The sequence below is a fragment of the Lissotriton vulgaris genome, chromosome 4_1 (assembly GCF_964263255.1).
Source record: "Lissotriton vulgaris chromosome 4_1, aLisVul1.2, whole genome shotgun sequence".
NCBI lineage: Eukaryota > Metazoa > Chordata > Amphibia > Caudata > Salamandridae > Lissotriton > Lissotriton vulgaris.
The window spans coordinates 744,953,844-744,980,215 of NC_141691.1; the positions used below are offsets into that span (position 1 = coordinate 744,953,844).

At 47.1% G+C, this 26,372-nt stretch overlaps 1 protein-coding gene across 1 annotated transcript in view; it reads left to right on the forward strand.

Moving 5' to 3' along the window:
- Positions 1-26,372, forward strand: part of LOC147722522 (uncharacterized) — a 364,894-nt gene that overhangs the window by 133,479 nt on the left and 205,043 nt on the right. The window contains exon 3 of the mRNA XM_086965046.1: positions 10,320-10,416. Coding sequence (XP_086821172.1) covers positions 10,320-10,416 — 97 coding nt within the window. The remainder of the gene's footprint in view (positions 1-10,319; positions 10,417-26,372) is intronic.

Genomic DNA, 26,372 nt, shown 5'->3' on the forward strand with positions numbered 1-26,372 from the left:
CCCACATAGAGACAGCGAACACGGGACCCGGGGCGCCTGATACTGCTTTGGCTGCGTTTGGAATCCAGGGATAAACTACCACGCGCTGAGGAGGAGACACCTGGCCTAAAGAGAAAGTTCAAAATGGGGAAAAAAGATCCGGCCCCTAAGACGCCGAGATAGGGCACCATGGAACGCTACGCGGTGGCCCCCCCGGTGGGTACAATGGAGTCTTCAGGTGCCCGCACCGACACAGAGTTGCTGATGAGAGCCATACAGGCGTCCAGGGAGGATATACAGGCGTTTCGGAGTGCCCTGGAAGTTGAGATCGGAGAGGTGGGATCAGAGGTCACCTTATTGCGCCAAGATTTCCGCAATCTGACGGAGAGGGTCACCATGGCGGAGAACAGACTGGGGGAGGCGGAAGACACGATAACTACGGTGAAGAAAGACATGGCGGAGCTCCAGGCATCACACAGGCAACTACAATGGAAAGTGGACGATGCGGAAAATAGGGCACGACGCAACAACCTCGCTTTGTAGGTTTTAGGGAGGGAATTGAAGGGGCCAACATGGAGGGATTCCTGCATATCTGGCTACTGGAAACTTTCTCTGCGGCGCAATTCTCGACGTTCTTTGTGATCGAGAGGGCGCACAGGGCGCTTTTGGCGAGACCTCCGATGGGCGCGAGACCACGGCCGGTCATAGCTCGCTTCCTGAACTTTGCAGATCGGGACTTGATCCTCAGAGAAGCTAGGAAACTCGGGGAGATACGCCTGGAAAATGCCAACATAATGATCTTCCCAGACTACAGCCAGGAGGTGCAGAAAATGAGGCGCTCCTTTGACGCAGTGAAAGCGAAATTGAGAGACCTAAAGATTCAATATATGTTGCTGTTCCCGGCAAAGCTGAAAGTCATCTATAAAGGAAAGACCCACTTCTTTACCCACCCTGACGAGGCTTGGCAGTGGTTAGAGGAGCTTCCCCCCACTCGAAGGCCTGAGGAAAACTGAACCGGGATGGAGAGGCAACAGTCCACCAATGACACGCGGTGGGAACAACCGCGATCGAAACGGACAAGAAATATGAGGGGCATTAAGAGGGTGAACACAACACCACATCCGGCCAAACGTATGACCCCGAGACGGAAACGCAATTCGGCATCTTCGGGCACAGACAATCTGACAGGATCACGATTCCATTGCCTTGCAGGGAAAGAAAGATCGGAGGGAGAGGAAGAACCCGGCGGAGAGACGACTGACACCGACGATCCCGAGGAACAATCCATGCACCCCCTGGTAATAGCTATCAATGAGATGGAGCAGGAACCGGCCCCGGACGTGGGGCCCTCGCCAGGAGACGTGCAGGACTCACACTCTTGACCTCACAAAGATATGGACGACTGAGATCCGGCACAGAGCTGAGAGACACGCAAGTTACCACGCCACCCCCTATTTTACTCTTTGGCTTACTGTATTGAGGGTATTGTTACAGCACCACAGGGCTTTGTACATTCAGGGAAGCACTGTATGCAGTGTAGCTAGGAGTCCAGGGACAATATAGTTCGGTTTCTAGGGGGGGCGACAGACCTTTTCTGCCTAGAAGTCCACCATGCTGCCTGTTGCACTGATGGGATGGATAGGGGGAAAGGTGGGGCGGGAGGAGAGGGGGGTAAGGGGTCTTGGGATGTTCAGTTGGGGGTTGAGACATTTGTGGGGAGGGGAGGAGTTGGAGAGGGGAACATTATGTCATCATGGCCACACACCCACGTACTCCGAACGACACCTCCATACAGGTGACCGACCATACTATGCAACACACACATCAGAATGTCGGGGGACCACGTGAGAAGCCATAGAGACAAGGGGGGATTCAGTGTCCTGACATGGAATGTCAACGGGCTTGGCAGTAAGATAAAGAGAGGCCTGGTGAACGCCTATATCAAAAGGCTAAACTCTGACATAACACTGTTGCAGGAAACTCATCTTAAAGGGACAAACTGTGCCTTCCTAGCCAGGGGTCGCTACAAGGTATTATCTCACGCAGGGTACACCACGGGATCGAGAGGGGTGGCTATAATTGTGAAAAAGACCACACCGTTCTGTATAGCACAAACATGGACAAACATGGACGGATCCACAGGGGACTTATATGGGGGTAAAGGGGACGTGGAATAGACCAGAATACACAATACTCTCAGTGTATGCCCCCCCAAAACTGCAGGCCACCAGGCTAAAGAGAGTGGTAGATATACTCTTAGACACGGCGGACACTACACAGATCCTTGGGTGTGACTTTAACGATGTGCTGGATCTGGGGCTGGATCAGACGGGGGGAGCGTCAAGGGATGGGACCCGGACCCCCCCCCTGTCCCAGATGATCACAAACATGGGGCTTACAGACGTATGGAGGTGTCTACACCCTGATCAGCTGACTTTCTCCTTCTCGGCCCCACATAAAGTGTACTCGAGACTAGATTACATCTTCTTGTCCAGGCAAATCCTAGCAGTTGATGATACGGCGGATTATAAAGCAAGAGGGATCTCCGACCACTCCCCATTACTGGTCAGAGTGGGAATTGGAGGGGCTAGGAACAGGCTCCTTCAGGCTGACAGCTTGGGATCTACAAAATGCAAACGTGCTAAAAGGCCTGGGAGCAGACGTGAAGGTATTTGTCGCTGAAAATTAATGCTCTGGGGTGACATTCTGGGAGGCACTAAAAACAGTAATACGTGACAGGGCACAAGATAGATTAGCGACGGAGAGAAGAAAGCTCCATGCTGAAACCCTGGCGGTGGAGGCGGATATCCTAGAACTAGAGAGGGAATACCAGGCATCGAAAGAGATAGGAATGCTCAGAAGACTGACAGACATGCAGAAACAATATTGAGAGCTGGTCACGGGAGAGGCCAAAACCCAGGCATTGGCTACCTTGCACCGACTATATGATGTGGGGGATAAGTCTGGCAAATTATTGGCGTGGCAGAGTAAAAAGGAGTGCGCAGCCAGTGCGGTTGATTAGATCCGATACCCAAATTGCAGAGGTATTTGCTGACCATTATGAACTCTTCTACGCGGCTAGAGATCTAGGGACATGTGAGGAAGCGCTACAGTATATGGAAACAATAGATTTGCCGTGCCTGACCCCAGAGACCCAAAAAGGCCTAGAGGCTGACATCACATTGAATGAGAACTCAGGGGCCCTGTCCAAGTTGAGACCGGGTAAATCCCCGGGCCCCAACGGGTTTCCGGCAGAGTTTTTTAAGTGCACGGTGGACCTCCTAACTTGCCATCTGAAGGGACTCTTCGTGGAGGCATTACAAGAAGGGAAACTCCCCCCAGACTTGAGTATGGCGGTTATAATCCCAATACATAAAGAGGGGAAACCGCAAGATGACTGTGCGTCATACCGCCCCATCTCCCTCTTGAATATAGAAACGAAACTACTGGCGACGATCCTCGCCTTACGACTTCGGTAGGTGATATTGGATTTAGTACATTTATATCAAACGGGGTTCCTCCCGGAGAGGGCCACCAGGTTAAACCTCCGGCGCACTCACAACTGGCTGCAAGAGGTACAAGGGAGAGGGGAGCCCCACTGGTTCCTATCCCTGGACGCTGAGAAGGCCTTCAACGCCGTCCATTGGCCATTTCTTGAGGGCGTCCTGCAGAAATTTGGTTTCGGCCCTACATTTCGGCTGTGGGTCCAGCTGCTATACACAGAACCTAGAGCCAGGGTGAGAGTGAACGGGGCTTTGTCGCGGGAGTTCCCGGTTCAGAGGGGGACCCGACAAGGTTGCCCATTGTCCCCTCTCCTCTTTGCAATCACAATAGAAGTACTGGCAGCCAAGGTCCGTCAGAATGTGGCCATTAGGGGATTCAGGAAAGGGGTGCTGGACACCATCGAGGAGAAAATATCACTCTATGCGGATGACTTCCTACTATACATTACGCACCCAAAGGATACGATACCGGAATTTTTTTCGGAACTGGAACGGTATGGCAGGCACGCTGGCGACCAGGTAAACTGGCACAAGTCGATCCTTTATGACCCTAAGGGGCGAAACCGCTGGCCTGACCTCCCCGGGAGGTTGGTGACGACTGCAGAGGGGTTCAAGTACCTCGGGGTGTATGTTTCCCTGGATAGAAAACGCTCTTACCAACAGAATCTAGAACGAATAATACTAAACTTCACGGAAGACGCGACCCGCTGGAGGCAGCTCCCGCTCACTATGCTGGGTCGGGCGGCTATATTCAAGATGATCACACTACCCAAATTCCTATATGCCCTACAGAATAAATACTATCCACTTCCGCCAAAAGTATTTGTAAGAATACACACGGAACTTAGATCTTTTCTCTGGCTGGGTAAGCAACCCAGAGTAGCACTAAACACCCTCCAGCGAACTCAATACAGCGGAGGGATCTCGCTCCCAAATTTGGAGGCATACTAATGGGCGGAACAGATAGCCCCAATTAATGACTGGCTACATGCGCAGGCAGATCACCCCACCTATGCCCTTGAGAGACATAGATTGTCAGATAGGTCCCTGATGTACTACCTCTACGGAGGAACTAGACGGGGGCATCTTCTCCACGCTACGGGCATCACTTTGCAGTTGTGGAATAGGGCGATGAACCGCACGGGGTGGGAGAGGAGGCCCACTCGACAAACGCCGATCTGGCATTGCAGGTGGCTCATCGAACTGAACAAAATAAAAGGCTTCCGGGAGTGGGATGATATAGGTATCTCCACCTTGGGAGACATAGTGGCCAGGGGAGAGCTGAAATCATTTGCGGCCCTGTGTTCGGATTTTGGACTGCACCGCACGCAATTTTATAAGTACGCACAACTGAGACATGCTTGGCGGGCGGAAAAGATCCAGGTAGATGAGGTCTCAGACTACGCACCTCTGGAGGGGAGGCTCCTGCAGGAACAGATACCAGGAAAAGCGGTCTCACTCACGAATAAAACGTTGACGAATAACATGCTGGGTGACTTGGGCAAACTTAGAATGACATGGGAGAATGAGGTGGGAGACATGGAAGATATTGACTGGGGCATGGTGCTAATGCACCCCAGGGAGGTGGCCGACTAAGGCTGCGACTTATTCAATTTAACGTCCTCCACAGGACATATTACAACAGAGTGAGGCTACATAAAATGAGTAGAACGGATGACACAAGATGCCTTAGATGTAGGGGCACGGGAGGGGACTTCTTCCACATCATATGGGCGTGCAGTTCGATACAGGACTACTGGGGTAAGGTGTTTGAAGAACTGGGCGAGGTGCTGGAGACCTCTCTCCGGCCGGAACCCAGGCTGGCTCTGCTAGGCATGACAAATGATGTAGACTTGGCGCACCCCCAACTGATCTTTCTGGTGTTGGCACTGGTGATAGCAAAAAGGGACATAGCAAAGTACTGGGGTGCCCCAGAATCGCCAGGATTGGAGGAATGGAGGAGAGGGTTGGATCTTTACATGGCCGCCGAAAGGGTCACTTACAAGGCTAGGGGCTGCCCGAAGAACTTTCGTAAGGTTTGGGGCAAATGGAGAAAATGCCACGGGCTGGATGGGGGCCTATGAGAGATCCACATGAACTAGAGTGATAAACGCATTGAACTGTTCCCTCCGGAGGCTCTTGCGGCTGGAAATAAGAGACTATTGCACCACAACACTTTGGACCTTGGGTCAGACTGATGTGAAATTTACCAGAAATGTATGGGGGGGGAGGGTGGGAGACAGGGTAATGCAAGCAGATGATGACATGAATGTACTGTTGAGTTATAATAAAATGCAAATAAAAATGTTTATATAAAAAAAGCATAGGTCTAGCCTTGGTTGACAGGTCTGAGTTATTAGCTTTGCCAATATTTGTGAACACACACCCACCTTTGAGCGGTCTTGGCATTGCTTACTATTGTTTAATCATTCTAAGATGGCCGAGGTGTTAGCAAGAAATGTGGTTACCATCTTGGAATGATAATGCTAAGGCTATTCAAAGATGGTGTGTGTAGGTGCCAGATGCCATCTCTGAATGGTAAGCCAATGATGTATTATTGATTTACTATTCCAAGGTGTTCTTTGTGTTTAGAAGCAATTCATCAGCCAATTTGGAACAGTAAACCAATAATAAACTATTTGTAAACCATTTGAGGATGGTCAATAATGGAAGCAGTGGGTACGAGGGCGACCAGACACTGCATGCAGCAGTGAAGGAGAGCGAATGTGCTGTTACTAATTTGTGGGGATCTGCCAGTCCCTTGCAACAGTGTTAGACCTAGCCCTCTCTGCAGGGTCACTCCCAGACTTTTTGCCTTTTACCCTCCACTGTTTTTCTGGATTTGTTTTTGTTGGCCTTATGACTCTGTGCACTTTACCACTGCTAACCAGTGCTTGTGCTCAGTCGTCTAAACATGATTTGATTGGCTTACACCTAATTGGCATATTTAATTACTTAAAAGTCCCATGTAGGGTGGTATACCATATACCCAGGCTCTGTAAACTAAATGTTACCAGTGGGCATGCAGCACCTAATGTACCACCCACTTAAGTAACACCTTAAAACATGTTGCAGGCCTGTCATTGCAGCCTGAATGCAGCTTTACTTTGCTATGTGTACTTGGCTTTTAAACCACCTTGCCAAGCCTTAAACTCCCATTTTATGACATACGTCACTCCTAAGGTAGGTCATAGGGCAGGGTTCCTTGTAATTGAAATGTTGGATATTTGCTATTTAGTTTTACATGTCTTGGTTGTGAATAACTCCAACATTATTTTTTCACTACTGTGAGGCCTACCCTTTCTATAGGAGAACATTCTTACATTTAATAAGTTGTAATTTCCAATAGGGAGCAGGTAGCTATGTCAGGTTTGATGTCTGTTGAATTTTATTGAAAACCCCTATTTAATTGTAAAATCAGGTTTTGTTATTACACTTTTGAAAATGCCACTTTTAGGAAGTTAAAGACACACAAGTGATGGACGAAATGCAGAACAAATCAAAACATTCACCTTAGTCAAGAGATCTGGGTTAAATCCATAATTCTTTTGCTTACCATGCCACCTCAGTTTAAAGCGGGCTATATGAAAATCAGTCTTGACCCTATGTCTCATGTGAACAGTCCAGCCCGAACTGCCAAGCCAGTTTCTCCCTGGACCAGAAATAAGCATCCTAGGAACGGTTTCGGGGTTTCAACCCTCATCAGCCAGGATAGCTTGAATCCAGTGGCACAGTGAGCCCGGGACCCACGTCTGGGCATACCCGGCGCACTTAGGGTGAGAAATCCATCATTCTTTTGCTCACCGTGCCACACAGGTCTAAACTGGGAGGGCATGGTGAGCAAAAGAATCTTGGATTTAACCCAGATCTCTAATTTGGGGGGTTATTGTTTTGATTTGTTCTGCATACCATCTATCAATTGTATGTCTTTTACTTTTAGGAAGTTTACACTTTTTGCCCTTTGCTCTTTGGTGTCTGCCTGTCTTTGGCCAAATGACTGGATGTAACTGACAGCTATACTATGGGAATTCCTCCCAGATAGCTGCACAGTAGAGTGATTAGGTGTGCCTCAATGGGCCATCTGCTGGCAGGATTGGAGGGCTGAGCACCGCCCCACTTGCAACTGAATAGGTTGTGCTCTGCCTTCACACAAAGACCTAACACCTCCACATTGTTACTGCAGACAGCTTGGCAGAGGAGTCAGAAAATTCCATGCACATCAACAAACCATTCCAGAAGCTTCTTCCACCTTCCAGAGGAAGGTGGAAGAGGTGTCCCACCAATCCTGGACCCTTGGTTGTGGTGCTAAAGGTGACCAGATGGCCTAATTTCAAAACTGAGGACTTAAATTGGTTCGCCAAAAACTGTTCTGAGAACCAGGAAGAGACCGGGACCAACCTGCTTGCCTATTCGCTGGAGGTGCATCACCAGTTGAATTGACTTTACGGCTTCTCCTGCTATATTCTCCACAGTAGCAAATCATTTTTATCGGTCCTTCGGCAAAGAGGTATCCGGCTTTGTGGAACTGTCTTCGGCTACAGCCATCTGCCTCCTTACGGTGAAGATTTTCGACTTCTGTTTCAGAGACTAAGGGCCAGATGTACGACCCTTCCATTTTGCGACTCGCAAATTGCGTAATTTTGTGACTCGCAAAATAGGATTTACAACAGTGTCTCAGACACTGTTTGCGATTCCCAATGGGGTTGCAAACAACCTCCCTCATTAATATTGAGGCAGTTCTCAATTTGCGACCCCATTGGGAATAGCCAGCACTCACAGCTGGGGTCAGCAGATCACCATGTCTTGACTGCTTTTTAAATGAAGCAGTTTTTTTTTAATGCAGCCTGTTTTCCTGCAAGAAAACGGAATGCATTTAAAAAAAGTAAAATGAAAGGTTTCTGTTTTGTTTTTCATGAGTAGGCGGTGGTCCATGGGACCACTGCCTGCTCTTAAAAAAATATTCTCACAACGGGGAAGTAGGCGCACAATTTTGGAATACATTTTGCGACCTTTCTATTAGTACATCAGGCCCTATAGCCTATCCTTGCCAATTCCAGCCACATCTTTTACCACACGCTACAGCAGATTAGGGACACAAATACTCAGGTAATACTTCATGTACCTTTAACAATGTGAAACTGAAAGTCTACCATGTTTTATTAAATGCATACAATGCAAATATTTATTGTTTTTACCCAGAAAATAAAATGGAGGGGAACGGTGGGACTCCTGGTGACATAGGTTCAATGACTTGAGAAAGACGCTGAAAAACTCAAGCCATAAGTGTCTCCCAATCTAAAGAGCTTCAACGTTAATTTGGTGGGGTGCAGATAGGTTTGCAGCATCATGAGAAATCCAAGATGTCATTGTTTTACTGTGGTGTGACTCCCCTACCCCATCCCCCCATGGGGTGGTAGATTGTGGCAACTATTATTGTAACTTTAGCACAATGGCTGCTCCTCCGTACTCTGATCATAGATATGTTCAGGTATGCAAGATAAATTCAAGATGCTTGTAGTTGATGGGGCCCATGTCGATGAAAGATATTGGGGATTTCTTAAAACTGACAAAATACCACAGGCTTCAATTGGTGGTGCTTGTTTACATGAGTTAAAAAACAACCAAACAATCTTGGGCTCACCCAGTGAACAACACTATCACTAAGGTGTTTGAAAATTCCGGTATAAATAATTTAGACCTTACAGTGGCAAATTTGTATAACATCTGAAGGCTTCCCTCACTTCAGTAATTTGATTACTTGTAAAATAATCACAAACTTACTGAGAGTCTCCACGTGTCGTGACAGGTATGGTACACGCACCATCCATGGCAAGCATACTCAGAGTTAGATATTCCAAGTAGTTTATAGGTTGAACACCCTGAGAATCAGTAACTTGAAGGTTTTGCAACTGCTAAACACTTTTTCTTATTTACTGAGCCAATTTAACGACTTGAAATGGGTTTAGAAATGGTTTCCGAATCACTATTCGGAAGAGGTGTGTTTTGGGCGTCCCTTCCAAATAGTGAATCAAATCCTGATTTATCAATGGTTTACGGCCATAATTCTAGTTGCAAAACATCAACAACGCAATGACTCCCTAGTTGAGATTGTAACTCCTTCTTAAAAGGAAAAGCAGATTTTCTGGACCCTTTCTCGTTTGCTAATTGGGGTGGCTGCTTTAAGAAGGTTGGGGGTAGTCTTCAGCCTCATGATGTCTCTTTGGTATTAGTGCGCTCTAAAAGTAATCCTTGAGGGAACTGCAGAAATATATCTCTTTGTTCATGAAACAGTATTTCTTAGTAATGCCTTGCAAATGAGTAATTTTATAGACGATTGGGTACTTCTAGTGACACTATTGTTTCTTCTCGCACATAAAGAATCAATTCTCTGCACCCGCCTTACTACTATTGGTAATGTAATTTGTTTGACTTAGACTGCGTTAGTAGGAAAATAATTGCAGAACACAAATGACAAATCAATAGATATAGATAAAAAAAACAGATGTTTTCTTATCTACAAATATACACTTCCACACGATTGTTATCGTAAGGACCTTGGGAGGGAGTTGAAGAAGCAGTGAATATGTATATTTTTTAATCAAAGGAACAATTATCCCTAGTTTACCTGCATCATAGTGGATTGTTGCAATTAAGGTTAATGGTGTCCCACACTATTATTAGGAATAACGTAGTTCAGTTGTAGTTATACCTTGTTAAATCCTATTTTAAATTATTTGTGTACTTTACAGAAGTTATCTTTTACCATTTTACCAATCTAGAAGAATGATTCCAATTTACATTTGATGTGATCCTCTTGCTGCTTTTTCTTCACTGCAGATACAGAATGGAAGAAGGTCTACAAGCATTTGTGCACCCATGACTATGGCATAAATCCTCATCGGTGTACAGAGTGTGACCAACGATTCTTCAGAGTGTAGGTAACTTTTGGAAACTTTTGTCCTGTGGCCCTGTATGCACTGTTCAGATCTGCATGTTTGAAATACAGACTGGTTCAAATATCAATGCATATATCACGCTTGAGATCTTCTTTAGGGATCAACTTGAATGTTGTAGGCTGGCTTAGTTCTGCACCATGTGAGAATGCTGAAGATGATATGCATAGGAAACTCAGAGCATAATGTTGTTTGGTTTGAGTCTTCTTATTTTATACCATGTATTAACTGAATTTTATGACTCACTATGGATCACTATATTTTTTCATTTAATCTAGAATTTCTCAAACGCAGATTGATACTTCAATTTTTATTAATTTAGAATATGAAATGTGTGGTATTTGTGATGAGTAAATTATTTTAAATTCTAATTGTGAAGCACACACATTCAGTTAAATTTGTACTTTACCACTGGCATTAGAAAGTCAGTTGAGACCGTAGACCTGTGGTTAAAATTCATGAGATTTTCGGTAAAATTCATGAGCCATTATGAGTTCGTTTTGTGACTTTACCCACATAAAATAGTCCAACAGTATGCCACCTTGTTAAACCCTCCCTTTCAGAAATCCCCCAGTTATTGCTACCCCTTTTCTTTCAGATTCACCAACTTTTCAAAGTGCTAACAGTTTGCAAACCCTAAAGTTGAAAAATGTGTCAGTACACCATCTCACTTACTTCTTCTAGCTTGCATTTTACTTACACTGAAGATATGGACTCTTTCATTTTTTTACACTTCTTTTTATTATTAACCATAACAACATCACAGCTTGCATGTGACCCAAATCAAATGTCATGATATTCAGTGATACACTACATACAGTTCTATATTATCACATGAAGATTACTATACAGTGAACATTAACATATCAGGGTGTTGACTTTCCCAGGGACGGATGCGCAGGCAACGTGGGTGGTTCTCATATGTTACTCCTATATGCGTTCCATTTCCCCCATATTTGCATTCATTTTCTAGGGCAGCCTTGTGATACATATACTGTTTTTTCTCAATACATGCACCAGTCCATGTCCCCGTCCCACTCCCCTAGTGTTGGAGTTTAGTGCACCCCCCCATTCCGTGCAACATTCCTCTTGGCGACCATCAATCCTAAAGTCACCCAAGCTTTCTCTTTGCTACCCAAGTCCATTGTTTCCCATATATTTAGGAGGCAGCGTTTGGCCTCCATAGCTATCGTCTGTTCCATAACTACCCCCCTACACGAGTGAACCGCTCTCCGATATCTAATAATATGAGGGCATTCTCATATTATGTGAAATATGGAGCCTTCCTGACCACATCGCCGTCGACAACTAGTCTCATCTCCATATCCCATCTTGACCAAAGTTGGCCCAGTAGCATAAATACTGTGCTGTATTTTCATTTGCACCAACTTCAACTTAGAGGTGATCGCCCCCTCCCTTGGGGACGCTATGGTCTCTTCCTTTGATATTGGTCTGATTTTACTGATGTGACACTGCAATTATTACAATGTTAATGAATAAAAATGTGTGACACACATGTCTCTCTGTTTTCTCTAGGCCTAGCATGGAGCAGATGGGTTGTTTATCATTCAAGAATGGCCTGTTTGGGCTTCCGGGTGCAGTATGGGAGAGGCCTTTGAGGGAGATAGCTTTTGCTACTTAACTCTGGCAGTGGTCTGCATTGGATGACATTTGAGGCCAGTTGCATTGCACTGTGAGGAAGGTCTATGGTGGTCCCTTTTCGAGTTTGTGATAGTTAGGATACCTCAGCTTTTGATTCTTTGCATCCTAGAATTTGTACTCTTGAAAATGAAACTACAAATGCAAGAATTTAAAGTGCTGTGAGATACAGCGAAAGGCGACTGCTTCTGAATCAGAGCATGTCTTTCCTGACATGGAACCACTTTAGATCTTGCCTATTACTGTGCGTTTGCTGCATCACTAACTGATATGTGGCGGGCTTGCTGCCGGAATCGCTGTCTCCATGTCACCTAAGCTTCGAACTAACTGCAAACGGCTACAGTTTGTTCCGTTAGAAAAGCTACTTCAGGTACATGACTATAGAGTAGTGCACCAACATCCCAGCATTGGCTATCGCTTTTGTGCATGTGGTCCCAGTTCACACAAGCGTTTGCCCCTGCAATGAGAGATTGGCTGTGTAGATGGTGGCGCTCATGACCAAGAACTTTGTACACCCGAAACTGAAATCATTTATTGATTGCGGTCTCATCATTATGTGTAGTACCAAAAGCACTGGTTCAGCAGACTGGAGAAAGTAAGAGAAATGCAGGGCTGAAAAAAAACAAGGTGGCTATGGAGAGAAGTTGGGTTGGAGAGACTAAGCTGTTGGTTTTTGAGGAAGCAGGAACAGCAAATCCAAGAGGAACTGAGGAACGAGGATGGGGTCTGTAAATTGAGAGGGTCAGGCAGAGAGGGCTTAGGAGAAAGACAGGAATCTGAGGAGAGAGGTTAGCGTAGAAAGCAAGCAGGTATTATGGAGCTGTGATTGGCTGGTAGTTTAATATATTCACTTGGCCAGACATCATTCACAGGGCTGGAACCACCCCCGTACACGCTTCTAATAATTGATTCCATCCTGAAACCATGTTCTACAACTTGCAGCTACCACAAGGAGCTATGGCATTACAACTACGGCAGACTAATGGAAAGACTCGAGGGCCTGCTCCCCCGCTGGAGGGCGCTTCCCACTCCCTCACTGGGAGACTTGCCATCGCCAAGATGGTAGTATTGCCTAAGTTCCTTTATACTTTAGTAAACCTCCCGCTCCCACTCACGGCTGCATTTAAGAAGCGACTTACATCCAAACTGATCTCCTTGGTGTGGGCGGGTGGCCAGCAGCGGGTCACCTGGGAGACTCTCACGCCTCCAATCGAGCAGGAGGGCCTGGGTACGCCCGATATAGAATTGTATCACTCATGCGCTCAGGTGCAATTTGCCTTTCATTGGGTCTTTCCGAATGAATGGTAATGCATTCGCAAATTGCATTTACCAAATTGGTAATCACAAATTGCGAATGCAAATCCAAGGGTGCCTGGGGGCCTAAGGCCCCCCTGATGCACTCCCCCCAAAAAAGGTACGTGTGCACATGTGAAGCACACACGTGCCCTATGGGAATGTGTGCGCTACATGGCACTTTGAAAAATGCATTTTTGTGCATTTTTCAAAGCATGCACAAATTACCATCAACTTGAAGTTGATGGTAATTAGCGTTTCCTAAATGCACAGTTCACATTTAGGAAAGGCTACATGCATCAGCAAATAGGGATTCTCAAATTGCGATTCCCTAAATGCATTTGCAATTTAGGTAATCACAAAAAAAGCGATTACCTAAATTGTGAATGACAAAAGGTACATGTATCTGTAAAGGCCTTTTTCGATTCGCAAATGGCTCGAATCTGCGAATCAGCCCGTTTGCAAATGGAAAAATGCTTGATGCATTTGCCCCGTGGTGTTTTATGGCCTGAAGCATACTGTGGTATTTTCTAGTTTCCTTACCTTTTTTTGTTAGTTAATATTTTGTGCGTGGGCAACAGCATAGGGGAACAATGTTTCAGATGGATTTATTCATAACAAACTAAAAAGTTACGGGACGGCAAGATGTATGTCATACTGTTAGTCCTATTAATATGAGGATTTTGGAAAATTACAATGTCAATCTATTAATCAATCAATAGAATGTTTATTTAGACCAGTTGTCTTTAAACAACACAATAGCACGTATAATCACATTATCTAAAACATTTAACAATTCAAGCAATCAATATTATACAATTAAAAATGTCAGCATCACAATTCAAATGCTGCCCATCATAATTTAAAACAGATAAAAGTCCATAATATGTATATATCCCTTCGGACTCATATCATTAGAACATTTCTACAAGATTAGCAAAGTTCATAATTTAAAATTAGCTCACCTATCATTAATTTAGTAAATGCATTTTCATTTTATTATGTATTGTTGAAACCTCATGTGTTTCCCGTTTAAAACCAAGATAAAATAGTGTCTTTAAACTTCCAGAATATATTTATACCATTTATTTCTTATTATAACTGCTAAAATATTTTATCTAGACTACTGGTTCATTTTATTTATCTGAGCATGACTTTTTAATTGCAGTCATAAACCTGCCAAAAGTACTTGCGGTGTCCAAGTTTTGCATATCAGTAATAAACTCTATTGCCTGTGTGTTGTAACTTGGCACTTGGTACCACCCACTCCCTCCTGTTTCCCCCCTCTCGCTTCCTTCCCACTTGGTATGGCCCGGGCTGTCACTGGAAGGCAGCAGTAGAATGTTGATCAGTTACGATCCTGTCAAGCGGGGAGCACTTGTGTTGAATTTAACTTATTAAATGTTCTGGAACCTTACACCGTGTGGACCTCATTACTACATTTCTTGGCGACGAGGGAAACGGAGCTGAGCCAGGGTCAGTGAGGTGCTCTCCCCTGGAATTGAATGAGCTTGGACGGGGAAAAAGAAAATATGAAGTAATAAACAAAGGATTTACCTTGGGCAGTCCGTGTGAAAAAGAAATGTTGAGTGGAGTTAGACCCAAGAATATGAGCTCTGGAACAGGCGCAAGTTCGTGAGGTGAGCAGATTCAGCGTTGTGAGGAGAGCTGAGTGGAGCGGGGAATGAATTTGGAATCGTCAACGCAGTGTTTGAACTTAATAAATTGAGCCTCGGTGACTGAGTTTAAAAGTGAGCGAGGCAAGAGTACCCAGTGTTCTCTGTCTCCGCAAGTAATAGAGAGACGAATCAGCGCATTTTGAGTGCAGCCCAAAGTTCCGTCACATTTCATAAACCTCTCCTCAAATCTACAGAGCAAACCTGATACCAATTTGGATAGGGCACTGCCACCGTGTGGACATTTTAAGCATTGAAGCGTGTGAAAATATGCAGCAAGAACAGTTCAGCGCATGACAAATCAACCGAACTACGGGGAAGTGAAGCACAATTTAGTGGCGGTTTCCCTCGGTTGTGAAAAGCCGGAAGGAAAGAAGTGTAATTCTCCTCAGTGCTATGTGTAGGAATTGAACCACACCGGAGCAGAAAAGCAGAGAGTGTCGACTGAAAGAAATAAGACGACACGGAGCTTACTAGTATCAACCAAAGGCATATTGGTGAGTCATTGTGGAATGGAGGAGGAGAAGTGAGCGGGGCAGGGAGCGATCTATTCCCTGAAACTGCATATTGATCTTTTGTGAGGCACGGCTGAGCGCGAGGGGAAGTCAAAGCAGCCAAGCGCGTAGGAGAGCGTGTGGAGGCAAAGAGACTTTGAGTATCCTAATCTGAGTGAAGAAATTTAAGCGAAAAAAAGGAACGAATTTAAATATCTGCCACCGCTGTTAGAAGTGGATAAATCTAGCATTGTTTGTGCTATAGGAGGAGTGTGGCTAGTGAATAAAAGGTCTAGGACTCACCGGGAGCAAACCGGAAGAGATGAAATGAAATCTGGTCGCTTTTTACTGGAATGTGCGCAGTCTTCAGCCTGACGGGTTGCCATTAAGGAGCTTGGGGCTAAGAGCGAAGCTGTAGAAGTTAAGGTGACGCAGCGCACGACTAATGGAGGCATTGTTTTTGTTCCTGTCACTGAGTGGGCGCCCTGTAAGCACCTTGCTTTGTCCCCTCCGTGGTTTGTGAGGACTGGTGTGCGGGGCGTGGGAAGCACTGAACACTCGTGAGGGAGAAGACGTAGCAGGTCTTGCTCCGAGGAACCACAGAGTCCTCAACAGGAAGTTCCCGCCCTGTAATTGTGGAAAAGAAAGAGGACTTCGCAGTCTTCGTCACTTTCTGTGAGAATATTTGAGATAGCCTCGTTCGATGCGAGGAGGAGATGTCAGCGCAGCTGAGAGCAAAGTCTTTCCTTGATTACCGTTTTGGATATTGAGTTGAGCGCTGTGTGAAGCCTGTGAACGGCGTTGGAAGTGAGATTTCTCCTCAGATTTCCAGTGGGCAACAAAAGAAAACATTAGGTTTGGAGCGTGTGAGTGAGGTTCCTTGCATACTGAATGGGCTTACACTCTAGCAAAAGTGATAACGCACTGCCATTTTGATGCCAATTTAACCAGCAGACCACGTGAAGCTACTCCGGTAAGGTGTGGTAAAGCCGAATTTTGAATTTAAGGGCAAGTGGAGGAAGAGGATGTGGCAGTGATCACTAGATTTATATGAAAGTTGAAGTAAAGGAAAAAAAAAAAATAAGAGTGAGCAATTTAAAATAATTGAGCAAAGTAAAGGAATCGCCGTGTCAGGAGGAGGAGATATCGACAAATGATGATAACAGCGTTACCTCGTTAGTACAGGATAAGGTACCTTAGCTAGTATTGAGAACTCCTCATGGTGAATGAAAAATGGGCTCCGGAGCAAACACGCCATTGCGCTGGGTGAAATTTAGCTTACCTACTCTTTTCACCTACTGCGTGCATCGCTAGTAGCATAGAACCGAGTGAAACTTACTGTTGGTGTTCTGCTTATCTGATCTTATAGCAAAATAACATGGACATAAACAAAAGGTATAACGTATCTCCACCGGAGCCAATTTTTGAAAGGTATGGTATTACTACAAATACAAGGGAAGAATGGAAGGTATATTTTTGTAATTTGGAGGCTAAAATAGAGAATGAGAAAAAATCATTACTTCCCAATGATAAGGTGGAAATATTGTTGAATAGATTAGGTGCAGGAGGGGAAGAAGCCTACATCAACATTGAAAAGATGGACAAAGAGGAAGCAGGAAGGAATGTAGGTGAAGTAGTTATGGAAGATACAATGGATCACTATTTGCAAGTTATGTCTGGTGATGTACAAAGGTACGGAGTTTTCAGGGATGAAAAGGATGACAAAGTGGGGATGAACATGAGTAAAGTTAACCCTGTGGGTACTATCAACTCTGGAGGAAGTGATATTGATACTGTCGCTGATTCTGTGTCACATTATTCCACGGTGAGCACGAGTTTGTGGAAAAGTAAATTAGCTGGAGCTTTTGGATTTGAACTCAGAGTCCAACATATCCCTTAAAACGTACATAGGTGATGACAATAACATAACAGGGAGCAAAGAGTTGGAATGGAGATACAAGAAAAGAAGTACAAGGAAAACGTTTTACATCACAGAGATTGAACCCTTCGATATGAGAGGAGTGGAACAAAAGAAATCAAGATGTATGATATACCTAGAAGGCAATGAACACAGGAGTAATCTGGTGAGAATCAACAGCACACAATTAGCCAGGCTTGAGTGGTTAAAAGAAAGGAAACCACCATATAAGGGTGAGGTGGCATGGAAAGGAACTGCTTGGAGAGTGGAATGGAGAAAAAATGTGGTTATGGACAATCTCAAAGTAAAACGTGGTACATATAAAGGACTTGAAAGGAGAAAGAATATGAGCAAGGAATCTGTGAAGGAAAAAGTTGAAGAAGTTAGGAAAAAAGAAAATGAGCTGATTAGTAAAGGTAAATGTAAGGTAACTCCAACTAAAGGAGTAAAGGAGGAAAAGTGTAATCCCATTCGACGCAATTATTGGAGAGAGTGGCATGAAGCTTCATGGAATGAACCCATTTCAGAGGATCAGGTGCTGAGTATGGAAAGAGATCCGAAGTGGGAGGATGGCATAGACCAGACAACGAATATGAAAAGGGGTATGAGGTCTGTGGTGTTACCAGGCGCAGGCGCAGTGCGGTCTGGTCCAGGAAACTACCAAAGGGAAAGATCTTAAAGTTAGTATCACTCACCTGGATGGAGGTGACGATACGAGAGAGAGAAGAATGGAGCACATTAGAAATAGAGTTCCCAGGTGTCCGGGAAGTATATGAAAAGACGGGGGAAGAGGGTAAAGAGACACACGATCAGGTGCTATGCTCACTCCTCGAACTATGCTTGGAATTGACCGGTGGCTGGCTGGCATAGCGGAAAAGCAGATGTTCTAGGAATCTTTTACCCTGTAGCATCCGCCTGGGCAGTCCGGATTTCCACGTTGGATTAAGGCCAGGACATTTGGTTGGCCATCACAGAACTAATAACTCTTGTTGTCAGTAACACTTCCTGTGTAATTTTGAACTGAGGATTACCAGAAGTTTGACTTTGGGTTGGTCGTCACAGAACCAATAACACTGGTTTACAGTTATACCACATGTGACATTTTGCGGAGTATAACTAGAAGTCTGAAGTGTAGGCCTCTTGGTCTATGACCATGGGGTAGTGATGTCTCACCAGTGTTCACATAATTACCGTGAGCTCATACACTAGTATTATAAGAGCAATAGGTCTCACAGTCTCTTGTTAAGAATTTTGGGGTTCAGGGTGGACGGGAGGTTGGGGCGTCCAGCCCATGTTTTACCCTTCCCCATCTGATATAACCGGGAGATTAAGGGGATTCCTAGTCACCTTACGGTTAGCATAAACGGGGGTGAAGAGTAGATACAGTTTCAGGCATCCACCCTCCAGTCCTGGGATTTCCCCACCCCGCCCTCTCAGAGACTGGTTATCTCGCTTAGAGGGGCCATCTGCCAGTTTTGCTTGAGGCTTTGGGTTCACCCCTCTAGATGTTCCAGGTTCTTACCGGGGTTTAGGTCGTCTGTGAAGGACCTCCAGCTTTTCATGTTAGAGCAGTTGCAGTCATCTCTTCCCCCCTTGCTCAACTGTCTTTCTCTCTCTTATTGTTTCTCTTTCTCTCTCTCTTTTCCCCCCATTCTTTCCTCCTCTCCGCCTCCCCCTCTCAGCTGTCCCATTCTATTTCCCCTCTTTGTCTCCCTAGGGAGGATGATGTGTTGTAACTTGGCACTTGGTACCACCCACTCCCTCCTGTTTCCCCCCTCTCGCTTCCTTCCCACTTGGTATGGCCCGGGCTGTCACTGGAAGGCAGCAGTAGAATGTTGATCAGTTACGATCCTGTCAAGCTGGGAGCACTTGTGTTGAATTTAACTTATTAAATGTTCTGGAACCTTACACCGTGTGGACCTCATTACTACACTGTGCTCAGTTCATTGCTCCATATTTAAAAATAATGGATGTGAAAACAATTTCAGCAAGGGCAGCACCTTAAAGCAATCCACTAACGTGCAAAATGTCGCATTTTGTATGTAGCCCACATATGCAATTTCCATCAGGTTGGATCATTCTGTTTTTATTTTCCTATTTGCACTGTAAGGGTTGATGTAAATTCTAATTCTTCATACGTTGCACCTAAGCCAACGGTTTGGTAAAATATCCAAGTTTGGGAAACCAGATTCCCTTTTCTCATGAATTTAGCATGAATTCAGCAGATTTCTTTCCCTCCCAAATACAGCCAGTCCTTATCCTGGGATATTTCTTTTTCTATAGACCTCGGCTCCCCCTTTGAGACGTCAACTTGCAGGGTTTCATGACATAGGCTCACCTTTATATCGCTGCAAACAGATATCAGATATTTTCTGACCCCTTTGACCTATTTTAGTTCACTATACTGGATCTCGTTTTTTGCACCAATGAGAGACTTTCTGTTCCCTTTCCTGGTCCACTCTTTTCCAGAATATTAATAAAGCCGTTTGGGCCGATATGTTCCGTGTGGTCAGACCCGCCTCTTGTCTAATGGCCTGTACCATGGAGAAAACTGGCAGGGACATTAAGGTCTTGATACATTTCCCTTCCACTGCTTCACACCCGCTTTTACCACTGATGCAAAGTATTTCAGCTCCATATTGTAGTTGCGGCGGTGTCATGGCCACGAAGGCTTTCAAAACTGGTCTGTGTGACATATCCCCATAGTCTCGGTTGACATTTCTCAAGCCCCTCACAGAGGCAAGGGCCTTCCCCTTTATGGCCTCCACATGGGTATGCCCATTCACAGACCTTTCAAACCAAATTCCTAAGTATTTATAATCGTTAACTGTTTCCAGTGTAGCAGTTACCATATGCCACCCGAACTTATCAACTTTTTTACCAAAACACACCACTTTAGTTGTATCCATATTTACATTTAACTGTTTGTGGCTACAGTAATCCTCAAATGCATCTAACTTTTTCTGTAGACCCATCTCCATCTGATCTAAAATGACAAGGTTGGCTGCATACAAAAGGCATGATATGTGTTTCCCATCCATTCTAGGGACTAATGCCTTTTGCCCCTGCCAGTGTCTTGGGGAGATCCGTGACGAATATGGAGAATAGCAGTGGGTCCAGCACGTATCCCTGTCCTAATCTATTTTTAATTTCTATTCTCAGCACCATTGATCCCTAAGTATCAATAATAACTTGGGCTGAATGGTGTTAATATAGCTCCTGTATTATGCTCAAAATTCCCTTTGGAATATCATCATTTTTCAGGGTTTGCTATAGACAGTCCCGGTCCACCAAATCAAAAGCAGCACGGAAGTCTACGAAGCTACAGAACAGCTTCCCTCTTTGCTGGATCGACAACCGTGCGATGGACCGGCAGTGATCAATTGTGGAGTGACTCTCTTTGAAGCCATCTTGTTCTAGGGGGCCATTGATTTCGATTCAACCCACTCCTTCAGTATTTCAAGTATGAGTTTTTTTGAAGACTTTTTCACCCTCATCTAAAAGGTTAATCAGCCTATAGTTTTTATGGCTTAAATCTTTTATTGAGTTTTCACCAAAGACATAGCAACCAGACCCACCCGTGTCAAACAAATACAGAGCGGTAAGCTTCAATGGTATAAGAATAAGCATGTCCATCGGTTGAAGAAGCCAATCTGTGCTATAGGTCGTACAGAACTCCCAAGAACAATCCAACAGATCCCTCCCCCCTCTCCGCCCCCTTTGTCCACAAAACAAAAAAGGGTCTAGTAAAAAAAGAAGTGAGTCAATGAGCAAGAGTAGCATCCGCACGTGGCTTCTGTTTGCGCTTGGGTGCCTGCGTATCCGGGATGGGGGTGTCTGCCAATCGGAGAAGGCGGAGGTAGCGGGACAACTGAGCTTACGGAACTCCCCTGTGAGGAGGGTCAGGAATGGCCGCCAAAGCTCTGGAAAGTCGCCCCCCCCCCCTGCCCGCCTGTACCAGGGATAGCTTCTCCATTCCAAGCACCATCCACAACCTGTGTAGCCAACCTGTATGCGGGGGGCCTGTGGCGTCCTCCAGTGTGCTAAAATATTCTGCATAGCCGTCCCTAGCGCAATAGCAATCAGGCGAACCCTCCGGGATTTCAAGGGGTACATCAGTGCATTAGGCAGTCCCAGCAGGATGTACGCAGGGAATCGTGGGAGTTGGGTGTCTAGGTGTGAATCAATGTCATCTAATATCGTGACCCAATACCCCTGTATGCGATCGCAGCTCCAGAGTGGGTGTTCCAGTGTACTCAGTTCCTCGCACCCTCTCCAACAGCGATCACTGATACGGGGGTCAAACCGGTGCAAGCGCTCAGGCGTGTGATACCAGTAGGTGGCCACTTTAGTCAAGGTCTCGGTCAGCCCAGAGTGATATGCAGAGTGTCTTTCTCTGTGATAGATGTTACCCCAATCTTTATGTGTTAGGACCCTCCCCAGTTCCCGCTCCCACCGACATCTGCCCGCGTTGTATGTGTAAGTGCCCGTGAGGAGGAGATGTTGATACAGGGCTGAGATTAGTTTCTTCTCTGAGGTGCGGGTGACCAGCCATTTCTCGTAGGGAGTTAGAAGTCGTTGTGCACCGGGTCGAACCTCTGGGTGGAGTGCCCAGTGACGCACCTACAGGTAGGAAAGCCGGCTGTCTTCCGGGATGCCATAGTCCTCCTTCAGCTGTGGGAAGGAGAGAATACCTTTCAAATGAAAAAGATGGCCCAGCGCCCTGCAAGGGGATTGTCGCCAGGCTGCAAAAGCTTTATGGTCCAGTCCTGGGGTAAAGTCGGGGTTAGCAAAGAGCGGTGTCAGAGGGGAGGGGAACGATGTCAACTCGTGTTTGGTCGCGACCTGATCCCATACCTCCATAGCCATGCCCCGGATCTGGGACGCGTAGAGATTGGGCGGCCTGTGGTGCTTGGGCAGAAAGGGAATCCCCTGGAGGAGTCTGCCCGCTACCGCCTGGTCCTGGAAGAGCCACATTTTTCCAGACTCCAGTTGGTACCACTCCACCAGGCAGCGGAGTTGCGCGGCGTTAAAGTAGAGTTGAAGGTCAGGAACGCCCACGCCGCCATGGTCGGGTGGGAGGATCGCTATGTCATGCTTAAAGCGGGGGCACCGTTCCTGCTATATGAAGCGTGCGAGGTCAGATTGCGTGTGCTGGATCCAGCCTTTCGGTGGCCGTAGGGGCAAGGTCTGGAACAAATAAATTATCTGCGGCAACAGGGTCATTTTCGTGGCGGCTATCCTCCCTAGCCATGAGAGAGAGTGGCGCTTCCAGCGCCGGAGTTCCTCGCGGAGCTGCGAGCGTAGTTCGCCTCAATAGTCGCCGGAATGGTGGGGCCTAAATGGATGCCGAGATAGGGGACCGTGGTGCAAGACCATTGCACATCCTGTTCCTCTTGCACCTCTGCTAACGTCTCCGGTGTCAGGGAGACGTTAAGGGCAAATGATTTATCCGAGTTGATTTTGAACCCGGAGGCGAGGCCAAAATCGTGGAGTTCAATAAAAAGCGCACAGAGGGATTGGGCTGGCTCGGTAAGAGAGAGTAGAATATTGTCTGCATAAAGGCTGATTTTATGAATGTCGCTGCCGAAAGGTATGCCCTTGATAAGGGCGTGTTGCCAGATCCGCTGTAGAGGGTGAATAAGATAGGAGAGAGGGGACAGCCTTGTCGGGTCCCCCTGCCAATCGGGAAGCGGGAAGAGGTGTGACCGTTGACTCGGACAGAGGCAGTGGGTTGCCTGTAGCAATTTAGGATGCGAGAGCACAGGACATCCCCCAGACCGAGGTGACGTAGCACCAGTTCCAGATAGGGCCAGTGCACCCTATCAAACGCTTTTTCGGCGTCGATAGTGAGGAGCATGCAACCTGGCCTTGTGCGTGAACTAGCTTCAATGAGGTGGAGGACCCTCCTCGTGTTGTCGCCAGTTTGCCGTTGCGTTATGAAGCCCGCTTGGTCTGGTTCGACCAGTTGTTACATGTAAGGTGCAAGCCGGCTTGCCAGAATCCCGGTGTACAACTTGAAGTCCACATTCAATAATGACATTCGCCAGTAGGAACCGCAGCGAGTTTTGTCCAGACCTGGTTTCGGTATAACTGAAATTGCAGCTTCCAAAAGGTCTGCAGGGATTGCACCTGGCTGAGAGAAGGAATTAAAAAGATCACGCAGAAGTGGTGCTACCTGGTGGCAGAATGTCTTGTAAAAGGACGCGGGGTACCCGCCAGGGCCAGGGGACTTCCCAAGCTTCAAGCGTATGATCGCCAACACTACCTCCTCCAGGCCTATGGGTCGGTCTAAGAACTCCGCCTGAGCAGGGGTCAGGGAGGGGAGGTGCGCCCCATGGAGATACGACTGACTTGCCTGTGGGTCAAGTGTATCGCCGGTGTAGAGGGATTTATAGAACGACCCGAAGGCCTCCGCTATTGCCGCTTCGTCTGTGACAACACTACCGTGCTCCGTCTGTATGGCCTGCACCCCCTGCCGCTGGCGTTGCTCGCGCAACTTGTTCGCTAGGAGCCGTCCGCACCGCTCACCCCCGGTATAGTAGGCGTGGCAGAGGTGGAGGGACGCGTATTCCGCCGCGTCTTGGTCCAGAGCGGCTAGCATCTTCCGTTGCCACTCCCGTGCGCTGGTGCATTTGTTCCAGCTCCGACACTCGACGTGCCATCTCAGCTCTTTTCTGCGCTTGTTCATGATTATTGGCTGAGGCTATAGAAATAAATTTGCCACACAGTATCACCTTGAGGGCAGCCCACTGAGTAGCTTGCGTTGTCTCGGTGTTGTTATTGTGTATCTGGAAGTCCTTGATGGCTTTCCGAATTTGGTCCACGATCGATGGGGTGTGGAGAAGGTTCTCCCTAAGATGCCAGTGTCGTTGTGTGGGTGGTGCAGCTGGGAAAAGGAACGAGGCAACCACTGGGGAGTGGTCAGAGAGTGAGGCCGGCAAGATTTCCACTTCCCGCGCCCGCGGTAGCATTTCAGAAGTGCAGAGGAAGTAGTCAAGTCTGGCGTAGGACTTATGGGCCCCAGAGTGGTATGTGTATGCGGTGCTACGTGGGTGGAAATGTCGCCATAGATCCGTGAGGCCCAGATCTTGAAGGTGTGTGTGCCCAGATTTGGAAAGGGACCCCACTTGACCCGACCTTTGGCAAGAGCGGTCAGCCACATTATGAAAAACGAGGTTAAGGTCGCCCTCAAGCAGCAGATGTCGTTCAGTGTTGGGAGTAGCGGCCGCCAGCGCGGTCTGGAGGAAGATTTCCTACCCCTTGTTGGGCGCATAAATCGAGCCCACCAGTAGTGTCAGTCCTGCTATCAGAATGTGGCATACCAAAAGCCGCCCCTTGATCTCCTCCTCCCGCCGCAGCACCCTGCCCTTGAAAGTTCTAGATAGTAGTATTGCCACCCCAGCCAACTTTTTAGAGGAAGAGGAAAAGAGTTGTTTGGGAAAGGCCCGTGTCCTATGGCGGTGATGATCTTTGGACAACAAATGAGTCTCCTGGAGGAGGCAAATGTCAGCAGAGGAGTGCTCCAGAAGGGAGAGGACTGCCCGGCGCTTAATCGGGTTGTTGAGCCCCCGCACATTGAGGGAAAGGACTTTAAGGCCGTGTAGTGTCATAGCCCTGTGCAATGGGCACCAGGCTTCTGTACAGTGCAGAAGAAACAGAACAAAAGGGGAAAAGAGTGGACAAAGGGGAGCCCCCCCTCCCAGAAAACAACCTCCCAAACAAACCCTGACCCTGAACTCTCCCACCCTCCCTACCCCCCTGACCTCCAGCTCCAACTCCCATCCCCCACCCCGCGTGATGGACCTCCCCTCCCCCCGACCCCCTCCCGAACTCCCTCCAGCACCCACACTCCCCACCCCAACTCCCACAATTGGTAGATAACCATTGGCCCAGTTCTGCTGGTCCTGCGCAGGACTGTGGTAGTGTTACTTGGTGAGGCGAGTTCCAGTGGCGGCCTCCGTGGCCCCCTGCCCGCCCCAAGACCTATACTGTGATCATGCTGAGATGTCCCCCCCTAGTCAAGTACTCATTCCGAGGACGACGTTTCTCTAGCAACCTCCTTTATAGCAGTGGCCCTCTCCTGTGATATGATATGGGCCTCCGGTTTCAAGTGTGTCTCGGGGGAACGTCTGTGGCTGATCTTTTGCCAGCCTCCCCGGGACGGGCCTCGTGGTGATTTCGATGGAGGTGACTCCTCCGGTGAAGCAATCCCTAGCAGTGCACATGTGTCCTGCAGCGATCTCAGTTGCAGAAGGGCCCCGTTCCATTTGAAGATCAGGCGGAATGGGTGGCCCCAGGAGTATGGTATCTTTTTCTTGCGCAGGAAGTCCGTGGCCACCTTGAATGCTTTCCGCTTTTGTAGGGTAATGGCAGAGAGATACTGGTAGAGGGCTCTGGGATGGCCCCGAAATGAGTAGGCTGTTGCCGTCAGGCTTCTCTGAGGATCCGTTCTTTGAGTGGGAAGTCAGGCAGGATGGCCAAAATGTCCGGCGGTGGGGCAGGTGTACGTCTCGGGAGCCCTACCCTATGGGCCCTGCCAATTCGTACTTCAAAGTCCGCAGGTTCCCCCAAGATGTCCCGGAAAAGGGCCTGTCGGTAGCTTGTAATGTCCGCCCCCTCTTCTTTGATAGGGACCCCCTCGGACCCGTATGTTGTTTTGACGGGACCGGTTTTCTAAGTCCTCCGCATGGGACTGCAGATTCAGCTGTTGGTCCTTCAAGCAAATGACCTCCTGTTGCAGTTGTTCCATCTCGTCACTCCTGGCATGGTCTGCTTCAAGGATCGCGACCAGCCACTCGCCCAGGCCGTTTTCTTCTTGCTTCAATGTCTGGAAGTCAGCTCTGAGGGAATTAAACAAGGATTCCAGGAAGGACCTGGTAATGGGCACTTCTTCA